Below are 12,139 nucleotides of genomic sequence, written 5' to 3'. Positions count from 1 at the left end.
GGGCGACTAAGAGGAGTACTTCACGAGACTATCCATTCCACTCAAGGAGCCTTCGTGCAAGGGAGACAAATTTTGGATGCAGTTCTCATAGCCAATGAGATAGTGGATGAGAAAAGAAGAACAGGGGAGGAAGGAGTTGTATTTAAAATTGACTTTGAAAAGGCCTATGACCATGTGAGTTGGGATTTTTTGGATCATGTGTTGGAGATGAAAGGGTTTAGTCTTAGATGGAGGAAATGGATGAGAGGTTGCTTATCCTCGGTTTCTTATGCAGTCCTAGTGAACGGTAATGCGAAAGGGTGGGTTAAGGCATCTAGAGGTTTAAGACAAGGCGACCCTTTATCACCTTTTTTGTTCACTATAGTGGCAGATGTATTGAGTAGGATGTTATTGAAAGCTGAGGAGAGAAACGTCTTGGAAGGATTCAGGGTGGGTAGAACAGAACAAGGGTATCCCATTTACAATTTGCAGATGATACCATTTTCTTCTCCAGTACTCGAGAAGAGGATATGATGACGCTTAAGAATGTTCTGCTAGTGTTTGGATATATATCTGGTTTGAAAGTTAATCTTGATAAAAGCAACATCTATGGCATTAATATTGAACAGAATCACCTTTCTAGGCTGGCCGAGATGCTTGACTGCAAGGCTTCTGGGTGGCCTATACTTTACCTAGGTCTTCCTCTGGGAGGGAATCCTAAGGCGAGTGGCTTTTGGGATCCTGTGATTGAGAGGATATCAAGGAGATTAGATGGATGGCAGAAGGCGTATTTATCTTTTGGAGGTAGGATAACTCTCATTCAATCTTGTCTAACCCATATGCCTTGTTACTTTCTCTCCCTTTTTAAGATTCCCGCTTCTGTGGCAGCAAAAATTGAGAGAATGCAAAGAGAATTTCTTTGGTCAGGCGTAGGGGAAGGCAAAAGAGACCATTTGGTTAATTGGGACGTTGTGTGCAAACCGAAGTCGAGAGGGGGTTTGGGTTTCGGAAAGATTTCTATGAGGAATGTCGCTCTTTTAGGGAAGTGGTTGTGGAGATATCCTAGGGAGGGTTCTGCTCTGTGGCATCAGGTTATCTTAAGCATTTATGGTTCTCACTCCAATGGCTGGGATGTCAACAATATTGTTAGATGGTCTCATCGTTGTCCTTGGAAGGCCATTGCACTAGTCTTCCAAGAGTTTTCCAAATTTACTCGGTTTGTGGTAGGGGACGGGGATAGAATTCGGTTCTGGGATGACTTGTGGTGGGGGGATCAACCTTTGGGAATACAATATCCAAGATTACTTAGCGTAGTCACGGATAAAAATGTTCCTATTTCATCAATTCTTGGATATTCCCGTCCTTTCTCTTGGAATTTCAACTTTCGCCGAAATCTTACTGATCCTGAGATAGAAGATTTAGAAAGCCTTATGCGGTCTCTTGATCGTCTACACATATCTCCTTCGGTTCCAGATAAGAGATCATGGTCCTTATCTCCTTCAGGTCTCTTCACAGTCAAATCTTTCTTTCTGGCCTTATCCCAATATTCTGAGTCGCCTCCAGTGTTCCCTACTAAGTTTGTCTGGAATTCTCAAGTCCCTTTCAAAGTCAAGTCCTTTGTCTGGTTGGTGGCGCACAAGAAGGTTAATACTAATGACTTGCTACAATTGAGGAGACCCCACAAAGCACTTAGTCCCGACATATGTAAGTTGTGCATGAAGCATGGAGAAACAGTAGATCACCTTTTCCTCCATTGCTCTTTGACCAAGGGTTGTGGCACAGATTATTTCAGTTAGCAAAGATGGATTGGGTCTCCCCAAGGAGCATATCTGACATGTTTTTTACTAATTTTAATGGTTTCGGATCTTCTAAGAGAGGGGTTGTTTTATGGCAAGACGCGTGCATCGCGTTAATGTGGGTGGTGTGGCGGGAAAGGAATGCAAGGATTTTGAGGATAAAGCAAGGAATTCAGGGTATCTTTGGGATTCTATTCGTTTTTTGGCTTCTCTATGGCTTTTTGTTCTAAGGTTTTTAAGGGGATACCTCTTAACGTGTTACAACTTGATTGGTTAGCGGTGTGTAAATAGGCCGTTAGTCTTTTTCTCATTGTATATCTTATATTTGATTACTTGTAGTCTTGTTTTCTTTGGTGGGAGGATTTCTCATCCTTCTAATTGTATCTTCTTTTTATCAATATATTCCGTTATCGTTTCCTATCAAAAAAAAAAAAAAAAAAAAAATATAATAATTCCTTAAAGAGAAAAAAAAATTATTTGATTTTTCTTAAAAATTATGAAGAATAGTAAAGGTATGTGTGTTGTTGTATTACGTATAGTATTGTGTATCATATATGTCGTATGATATACTTAAGAGTAAAATAGAGATTGTGATATATATCAATTTCCATAAAAAAAAATATATCATATTATTGTATTGTATCATATATCGGAAATTGTTAACAACTATATATATATATATATATATGTAGATAACCATATTAGCTACCAATGGATACTTGTGTGTTGAAACATGAAGCTAATTCCTATCAATTAGCATTAAGAAAAATAACTATATTAGGGTTCCAACCCGATCTCCCTACCAACACACGAGTGGGGCTAGAAGGGAGGAAAAAGAAACAATGCTGACTAGCCTTAAGCTCATTTATGTACAATCTATCATGCATTCATACATAACCTGTTAAACCTACTCCACCAAACATCTGTCAAAGGACAGCTTTGCTGTCCACACTTCTTTCCTTATTTTAGCCCACAATTCTTTCCTCATTTTAGCCCACAATTCTTTCCTTATTTCTCCATTTATTATTCTGTACAGTTAGCATATATTATTTGACAGATTATAGTTTACATGTATAAGGCTAGAATCATGCGGGGATTTATTTACTTTTATTTGCTTTCCATGTATAGCATCTTTGTAAAGTCTATATATAATATACAAAACTCAAGGTTAAGGTATTCGACCATTCACATAATATTTTGACATGGTATCAGAGCTTGTGTTTTGAACCTAGAGTTTAAACGCTTTCTAGTTTTTCTTTGGGTTTTCTCGGATTTAGCCCTAGGGGCTCTCGGATCTAGCCCTAGGGGCTCTCGGATCTAGCCCTAGCGGCTCTGGGATTTAGCCCTAGTGGCTCTCGGATTTAGCCTTAGGGGCTCTCGGATTTAGCCATAGCGGCTCTCGGATTTAGCCCTAGTGGCTCTCGGATTTAGCCCTAGTGGCTCTCGGATTTAGCCCTAGCGGCTCTCGGACTCTAGCCCAGCTTTTGGGTTCTATTTTTTTTTTTTTTTTTTTTTTTGTGGTTGTGACAACACATCTGTGGTGTGATCTTGGAGTTTTCTTTAGGTTTCTTCGCTTCTAGGCTCTTGGAGATTTTCGATTATTTGGAGGTTTGTTATCATATTTAGGCTCTTTGACGATGTTTTTTTTTGTTTCCTATGCTATTTCTGTCTTCGTAATGTCTGGAGAATATTCTATTGTTCGTTTCAATGGCAAAAAAAACTATCTTCGTTGGGAGTTTTAGTTTAAGATGTTTGTGAAAAGTAAGAAGCAAGACAGAATCTCTAAGTCATCTATGGAATCTGAGTACCGGGCGATGTCTCTTGCTTATTCTAAAATCATTTGGCTTCGAGCTTTGCTTGCGGAGTTAGATTTTTCTGAGACCGATCCTACACCTCTACATGCCAATAATACAAGTGTTATTCAGATCACGGCTAATCCTGTCTATCATGAGCGCACAAAGCATATTGAAGTGGACTGTCACTCTATCCGTGCAGCCTTTGAAGCTCGTGTTATCACTCTTCCACATATTTCCACTGACTTACAAATTACTGATATCTTCACCAAGGCTCTACCTCATCATCGATATCGCTTGCTAAGTAGCAAATTGATGCTTGTTGATCAACCTGCATCAATTTGAGGGGGCTGTCAAAGGACAGCTTTGCTGTCCACACTTCTTTCCTTATTTTAGCCCACAATTCTTTCCTCATTTTAGCCCACAATTCTTTCCTTATTTCTCCATTTATTATTCTGTACAGTTAGCATATATTATTTGACAGATTATAGTTTACATGTATAGGGCTAGAATCATGCGGGGATTTATTTACTTTTATTTGCTTTCCATGTATAGCATCTTTGTAAAGTCTATATATAATATACAAAACTCAAGGCTAAGGTATTCGGCCATTCACATAATATTTTGACAACATCTGACAAAACCCTACATAGGTAAATGTTTATCCAATCACAAGCCCTATTCAACTATAAACAACTTTTTTTATCAGAAACAAAATATGTTCCTTCCATTGAATAAAAATACAAAGAAGGGTGAAAAATCCTACCAAAGATATACAAATGTTGGTCAAAAGGTATAAATGCATACTGCATCACAAAACTTACCATTATTTGCATAGACAAAGCAATGTACATATACTACAAAAGTTCTATGAACTCGAGGAGGAAAAATATCTCTAAAAAAGGAAACCATTGTTTTGCTCCTTGCTCATCTAACTAGTCCACAACTTGATTAGCAGAGTGAGGAACCCAAGAGAGAGCATCCCCTTTCACTAGCAACACCTAGAATACAGCAGAGCCGACTATCAAACTTCCATGAGCCTCTCTCCCACACCCAAAAGTTAACATCAAATTCTCCTACATTTAGGTTGGAGAGACATGAGGATTTAGCTTTTAAATAACTTGTTAAACTTGTTTCATCATATATTTATTGAAAACAAAAATCTTCTTAAAGCAATAATTCTTTTTATATTTTACTAGCTTTATGAATAACTTATCAGCATAAAACCAGCTATAATATAACCCAATCAACAGTTTAACTAAATAATTTAAATACTTGTTAAAATAAGAAGGACAAAGTCACTTATGCATGTTAGAGTTCTTTGATAGTAAAGGAAAAGGCAATGAAAAAATAGAAGAAAAGAAGAAAAGGAAGACAATATCTTTGGACCATTTTTTATAGCCCACACCCTTTATTGTGTTTGTGAGTGCGTGTAATACTAATATACCCCATGTTGTCAAAGGCGCTAAGTGATATGGTGCAGGTGTTGGATCACGAATGCCCATCGCCTAGTTGAGGTACCACACCACAAGCTAAGGCATAACTTAGGCACGAATGCTAGTGACTAGGCTTTGAATCATCATCATTATTACTATTTCTTTTTTATGGTGGCCCAAAACAATGTCATTTTGGTACAAAATAGGGCAAAATGACATTGTTTGGATCCCCTTTTTTTTTTTTATAAACACAACAAAACAATGTTATGTCTGTTTTTGTCAAAAAAAGACATGAGCAAAATGATGTCATCTTTCTGATTAGTATATAAACCCAACCCATGCTTCTTTCTCTAAAATAGGTCCTTGTCTTCCTATAGAAGAAGTGCAAAACAAGCTCAAATGATGTCATTTTGGTGCCAAATAGGGTAAAACATCATTTTGAGCCCTTTCCTTCCTTTTTTAAAACAGAAAAAAAGGGCATCGTTTTGCTGTCTATTTCCTTTCGAAAAATGAGCAAAACAACATTGTTTTTCCTGTTGATATATAAATCCAACCAATCTCTAGGGCAAAAGTGCAAACCACAAGGAGATAAAAAAAAATTTCTAACATGAATTGATTTCTGAACTTAACATGAATTAGTTAAGAAATTAGGGCCAAATATGAGAATTAATTTTTATTGAAAGATGCCTATAACAACAAAATCATGTATGGACACTTCACTACAACACGGGTTTCATTCTTTTTTTTTACCCTTCTTTGTGTCTGATATTTCTTTTTTAACTGATTTTAAAAAGGATAAAGAAGTAGAAGATAGCTTTTCTTTTCTAGCACGAATTGATTTCTGAATGTAACAGGATTAATTAAGAAATTAGGGCTAAATACAGGAATTGATTTCTATGGAAAGATAGCCTGTTTTGCTAAATATGATAGTTTCTGTAATTTAAAATATAAATTAATGCTAAATACAAATCACGTGAGCTAGAACTACCGTGAATTTATTTAGTGCTTGAATTATGAATTATGTGAGTTATTCTAGATGTAGTTAGTTCTAAAATATGAATTTTATGAGCTATTTCTTATTCAATTGTTTTGTTGGATGCTTCTTTTAAATGCTTTAATCTTGAATTTTTTATTTTTTGGCCTTTTGTGTTGGTTTGAATTAGGAATTTGGATTATTTGTGATAACATATGAATATATGTCAGTGTGTCTAAATTTGCGATATTCCATAAAATTGCACGTGCATCTTGGAATGAGCCTTACTTTGATCAGACTTGCCTTGCACCTAGGCTCTGGGAACCTTTTTGTCTATGTAGTTGTTATGTATTTCATAATATAGTTTTCACATTAATAACTAGTCAAACTATCACTTGCCTTAAAAGCTTAACTTTTTAGGAAATAAGTCAATAATGTATTTGTCACCGATCAGGAGAAAAAACTAGCATTCACCGAATTCTTATTAAAAATAAAACAATGGTACAAACTATAATTTATACATAGCAGGGCGTGAAATAGGCCTTAATTCTAGGAATAATAAAATCATATCTTCTAATCAAAAAAGTCAAAAGAGACAAAGTCGAATAACAACCAAATAATTGTTGATTATTTGGCTACTGATTTAAAACGGAATCTGTCCATAATTAACATGATTTGATTTTATTCAAATTATCTTCCAACACTCCCCCTCAAGTTGGGTTGTACAAATTGAACATACCCAGCTTGTCTATTAGCTACTTGAATGATCTTCTTGATAGTGCTTTGGTGAGTACATCTGCTACTTGTTTATTTGTTGGTACATAAACCATGCAAATTGTACCGTCTTCAACCTTCTCTTTTATAAAGTGTTTGTCAACTTCTACGTGTTTAGTTCGGACATGATGAACTGGGCTGTGTGATATGTTGATGGCCGCCTTATTATCGCAATACACCTTCATTGGCATCTCCTCCTTCACACCAATTTCTCCTTAGAAGTTGTTTAAGCCATAATAGTTCACACATACCATGAGCAATAGCACAAAATTCCGCCTCTGTGCTACTTCTAGCTACAACCGTTTGCTTCTTGCTCCTCCAAGTCACCAAGTTGCCCCACACAAAGGTGCAATAGCCTGAAGTTGATCTTCGATTATCTATGGATCTTGCCCAGTTAGCATTCGTGAACCCTTCAATGCTTCTTGTTTCATTTTTCCTGAAGTATAATCCTTTCCCAAGAGATCCTTTAAGATAATTCAAAATTCTATACACAGTTTTCACATGCTCTTCGCAAGGAGCATGCATGTATTGACTCACAACGCTTACTGCAAAAGCGATGTCTGGCCTGCTATGGGAAAGATAAATTAGCTTTCCTACTAGGAGTTGATATCTTCCGGTGTCAACAGGTGTGCTTTCTTTTTGTTCTCCAATCTTTTTTACTAGATCAATTGGAGTATCCATAGGTTTACATCCTAGCATTCCGGTTTCTTTCAAAAGATCTAGAATATATTTTCTTTGGGAAACTAATATTCCACTTTTGTTCCTTGCTACTTCCATTCTTAGAAAGTAACGTAGAGGTCCTAGATCTTTAGTTTCAAACTCAGTAGCCAACTTCTCTTTTAATCATTCCATTTCCATTAGATCATTTCCAGTCACTATAATGTCATCCACATAGACAATGAGAATAGTGACCTTACCATCATTGTGACGATAAAACAAGGTATGATCGGATTGAGCCTATATATATATATCCATGCATCATGATGGTCTTGGTAAATCTCTTGAACCATGCACGGGCAACTGTTTCAAACCATAGAAAGATTTTCTAAGCTTGTAGACTTTCCCTTCCTTCCTTCCTTTCATGATCAAATCCAGGAGGTAATTCCATGTACCCTTCTTCTTCTAGGTCTCCATTCAAAAAAGCATTTTTAATGTCTAGTTGTTGAAGTTGTCAATCCAGATTTGCAGCAAGGGATAAAAGAACTCTTACAGTATTAAGTTTGGCAACTGGGGCAAATGTTTCTCGATAATCAATACCATAAGTTTGAGTGAATCCCAAGATGAGCAACAATAATAATTGCTTCCCCCAATATGATTTAAGAACATTTTATGGAACGGAAAAGTTCTTGTAAAAACAAGAAGATAACCATTTTTTCTTTCACCAACCCCATTTTGTTGGGGCGTACTAACACAAGAGGATTCATGGATAATACCTTCTTTTTTAAAATAAGGTGATAAGACTTGATTGAAGTAATCCTTTGTATTATCATACCTAAACTTCTTGATTCCCACTCCAAATTGAGATTTGACCATTTTGTGAAAATTGGGAAATATAGTAGTACTTACATCCTATTTTTGTTTGAATAGAAAGATCCAAGATACTTGAGCGCAATCATCTATAAATGAGACAAACCATCTAGAGTTTGAAATATTAAGAAATGTGGAAGGACCCCAAATATCACTATGAACTAACGCAAAAGGAATCGAAACTCTTTTATTACTTATTATAAAAGAAGCACGAAGGTGCTTTGCAAGTTCACAAATATCACAATGTAATTTTTCTACATCAATTCCTTTGAACAATAAAGGAAACATGATTTTAAGAACGCTAAACGACAAATGTCCAAGACGACAATGATGAAGTCAAATCTTATCTTTTATTGTAGATGGGATTTTGGAAAGGAATGATAAGGGTACCTAATTCTCAGTCCTATTTGACAACTCAAAATAATAAAGTCCATCATTTTCCCTAATATGTCCAATTGTCTTCCTCGTACCCTAAAATACACTATGAGAGGGATAAAAATCATCTGACAATTCAATTCTTTGGTAAGTCAATGAATGGAAACAAGATTAGTGGAAAGGTTAGATACATGTAGCACATTTTTCAAAACTATGGATTTATTCAAGTGAACTTCCCCTTGGGCTATTTTCTTATTACTAGGACATGGACTATAACTACTAAAATTTTGTAAGGAATGAGTCATATAATTGGTAGCTCCCGAGTCAATGACCAAGACCATAGGAAAGACATAGTCGAGACACTAAAAGCAAGAGAAGGGGAATACTTACTTGACTGAGTGAGAAAGCAAGCATTGCTAGGATTCTCAAGAGTTCTTAGGAGATTCTTCAATTTCTCAATCTCTTCATTGTTAAGCGCAGTGTATTCACTATTACCAGAATTCACCCTTTCTTGTAAAGAAAAGTTGGTGAAGTGTGTCTGGGTTCTCTATTGTTCAGCTTTGAAACCTTGTTGTGCACCCTTGAAACCCTAATCTTTACTCAAAATTTGAGGCTTTCCATAGAGTTTCTAGCATCAGTCCCTTATGTGTCTCGGCTTCTTACAGTAGGTACACCAAATAGTGTCCTTATTTGTTGTTCTAGACAAATCAGCCGTTGATGGAGGATTCACATTGTCTGTCACTTGAGTTTGGGCAGTGTTGGTGTCGTCAACAATCTCAAACATGGTGGGTAGAATTCGGAAATAATTTAGAGAAAAATATAGCAGAGTGCCTTTGAAATGACAATGAAGGTTGTAAACTGGGTTCAAAAAACAGGGGAAAAATGGTACTACAACTCAACAATGAAGGCTGAAAAGGAAAAATCCCAAGGGGCATAATTCATCTCTGATACCATGTGGAGAAAAATTATGTCTCATTCATATTTTAAAAGTATACATCCCTAGAAATATATACAGTAGAAGAAAAGAAAGAATAAGGAAAGAATTGGAAATTATCCTATTAAAGATCCCTACAAATCAGGGATTATATACACAAATCTATACAACTGGATATTCACATAGTTGTATGCACACACACCTATATACGACAGTTGTATACACAGCTGTAATAATCTTCACCACTAATATACCAGAAGAGCACCAATATCCTTAGTTTCTTCTTCTTTCCAACTTTATCCATTGGAGTTTGACTCAAATATGCAGGATCAAGGGTATATGCTCCATTCTGAATCATTAGAGGAAGTTTTAAAGTCAAGCAGCAAGATGGAAGCCAAACTGATTGGATATGATGAAAAACCCATTGATGTTGCTTTTGATTCCTTTGAATTTGAGAAGTTGAAGATGCAGGAACATTCTAACAGTGATTGCAACCGCAAAATCCAGCCTATGAAGATGAAGCCCAAGAATGTTTGTAGCCCCTGCATCAAGCCTGTCAGTGATCTGCCCCAATTCCAAATTAAAGCTTCTGAACAGCAACCTCATGAGATAGTGCAAGGTAATAGCTTTGACTCAGGCTCACAGACAACAGGTATTGTTTTTGTTACTGTACTTGCATTATGTGGAGCAATTACTGCATTCTCTCACTGGAACACAATTTTTTTTAGGTGGTGTGCAAAAAGTATCAACAAAAGCACGCATGTATGAAATTTGTGCTGCTAACTATTGGAAACCCCCTTCATTTGAATGTTGCAAAGAGGAAGGGCCAAGCCACTTAAAGTTGTAAGTTCATGAACCATCCTGGTGAATGTTATCCTGTTTGTTTTAGGAAAAATGTTTATTGAAACTTAACCTCCCTTGTAAATAAAATTGGAGGTTGAAAACTTGTGGCCACTTTGCCTTAGATGTTAGTCAATGGTTTGTAAAAATGTTTCAAACAGTTAGATAAAACTGGAACCTGTCTTTGCTGGTTAAGGTGACTTCTCAATGGCTTGGAGATGGGTTTTATTTACTAATCTCCCACCTCAGGCTGATATTTTAGATTTTATTTTTCAAATTATAGTTTTTGTTTTCTTTATTTCCATCAGAAAAAACATTCCCAAAGACAAAATAGCCTCAGAGAAGACCTTCGGTTGCTTGAAACCATATGCAGGCCTATTGCTGTTGCATTTTACTAGTTAGTCTTACATTAATTCCTGATATCTCTTTATATCTAAATATTTTCACAGATTCACTGTCAAACTGACCATGAAAATAGAAGACGGGTCTGGTTTACTTTTGGAGTGCTATGGATATCCTAAGTCAACCAAGAAAGCTGCAGCAGATTCTGCAGCAGAAGGTGCTATTGCTTACCTAAAGCAGGAAGGATACTTCTTGCCTAATTCTGAGTAATATATTTATAGCCTTCTCTGCTATAGGCTTCCCTTAAAACATGGTTCCATACTCATTGTAACTAGTCTGGACTGGTCTTATGTATCATCATCTGTATACAAGGAACAAAATGTATCATCATTGCATACAAGGAACAAATGCGAAAAATCAGCTGTATGTAAACAATGCTCACATACTGCTGCAGTGACTGTGCCATGACAGTCCTGGGCACCATCAAACTGTCATAACATTACTCCAAATTTCGATGCTCAGTTAATTTATTTTAAATAAAGAGCAAGAGAAGCATTCATGTTTTCTGTTTGCCAATTGCATTAAGACAATTGAATGTATTTTCGTCTCTCATACCATCTCTTTAGTAGTCTTCCACTGTTTTATCAGTTTCATAAACTTCTAGCTTCCTGCATATGGGAAGTTGATTGATTGAATTGTGCTGGGACTCAGTGAAGGTTTCCATCATTAAATTTGAGCACTTAAATTCAGCACTTAATTAGGAAATTTTTCATAGAAATTGATATGCCCTCCTAATTGCTCTGATAATCTAAAATTTTAGTGTTCATTAATTCTCTCTTTCTATCTGTGACATGAAATTTTCCATCATTCAGAGCCTTTATAGCTTTGAGCTGCCAGTGCCAAAAAAATTGGACCAAGAGATGGTCTTGAGATTTGTTAGTTGTGTGATACCTATTGGGAAACCTTGGATTGCTCCATTCCCAAACCTTGAATCATTAGGGTGCATGAAATCCTATTTTAGACTTCTCTAAAACTACGCATAGTAGAAAACTTGGTATTCAAAAACCATAATATGTATCATAGATATAGATATTATTCACATACCTACAATCCGAATGTTTCTGAATTGATTCATGCCAATGTACAATACTTTAATACTGCAGGTGATCTCGTAAACTCAACAATCATCCACCCGATGACTTCTTAAGTTTAGGCATAGAGATGGTGGAGATCTTTGGGTTGGAGGCTAAGGTTTTCTCTCTATGGACTAAAGGGAGAGACAACAAGATTGAAACTCTAACTATTAAGAGGGGTATTTATAGTCTTCCTATTGGGTTTAAGTGACTTGAGTTCACCATGGGTTTTGATTA

At 36.2% G+C, this 12,139-nt stretch overlaps 1 protein-coding gene across 2 annotated transcripts in view; it reads left to right on the top strand.

Moving 5' to 3' along the window:
* LOC117925309 (dicer-like protein 4) overlaps nucleotides 1–11,354 on the top strand; it is an 82,679-nt gene extending 71,325 nt beyond the window's left edge. Inside the window, exons 23-25 of one of the 2 annotated variants that reach the window (XM_034844298.1) lie at nucleotides 9,915–10,206; nucleotides 10,316–10,430; nucleotides 10,877–11,354. In XM_034844298.1, the coding sequence (XP_034700189.1) occupies nucleotides 9,915–10,206; nucleotides 10,316–10,430; nucleotides 10,877–11,039 (570 nt within the window). In that variant the 3' untranslated portion in view covers nucleotides 11,040–11,354. Of the gene's footprint in view, nucleotides 1–9,914; nucleotides 10,240–10,315; nucleotides 10,431–10,876 lie in introns of both variants that reach the window. The other variant, XM_034844297.1, reaches the window with a different exon arrangement.
* The last annotated feature ends 785 nt before the right edge of the window (nucleotides 11,355–12,139 follow it).

This window comes from Vitis riparia, chromosome 11 (assembly GCF_004353265.1).
Source record: "Vitis riparia cultivar Riparia Gloire de Montpellier isolate 1030 chromosome 11, EGFV_Vit.rip_1.0, whole genome shotgun sequence".
Classification (NCBI taxonomy): Eukaryota; Viridiplantae; Streptophyta; class Magnoliopsida; order Vitales; family Vitaceae; genus Vitis; species Vitis riparia.
Note: the sequence above shows the minus strand (reverse complement) of the source record. Positions and strands in the feature narration are given on the sequence as shown.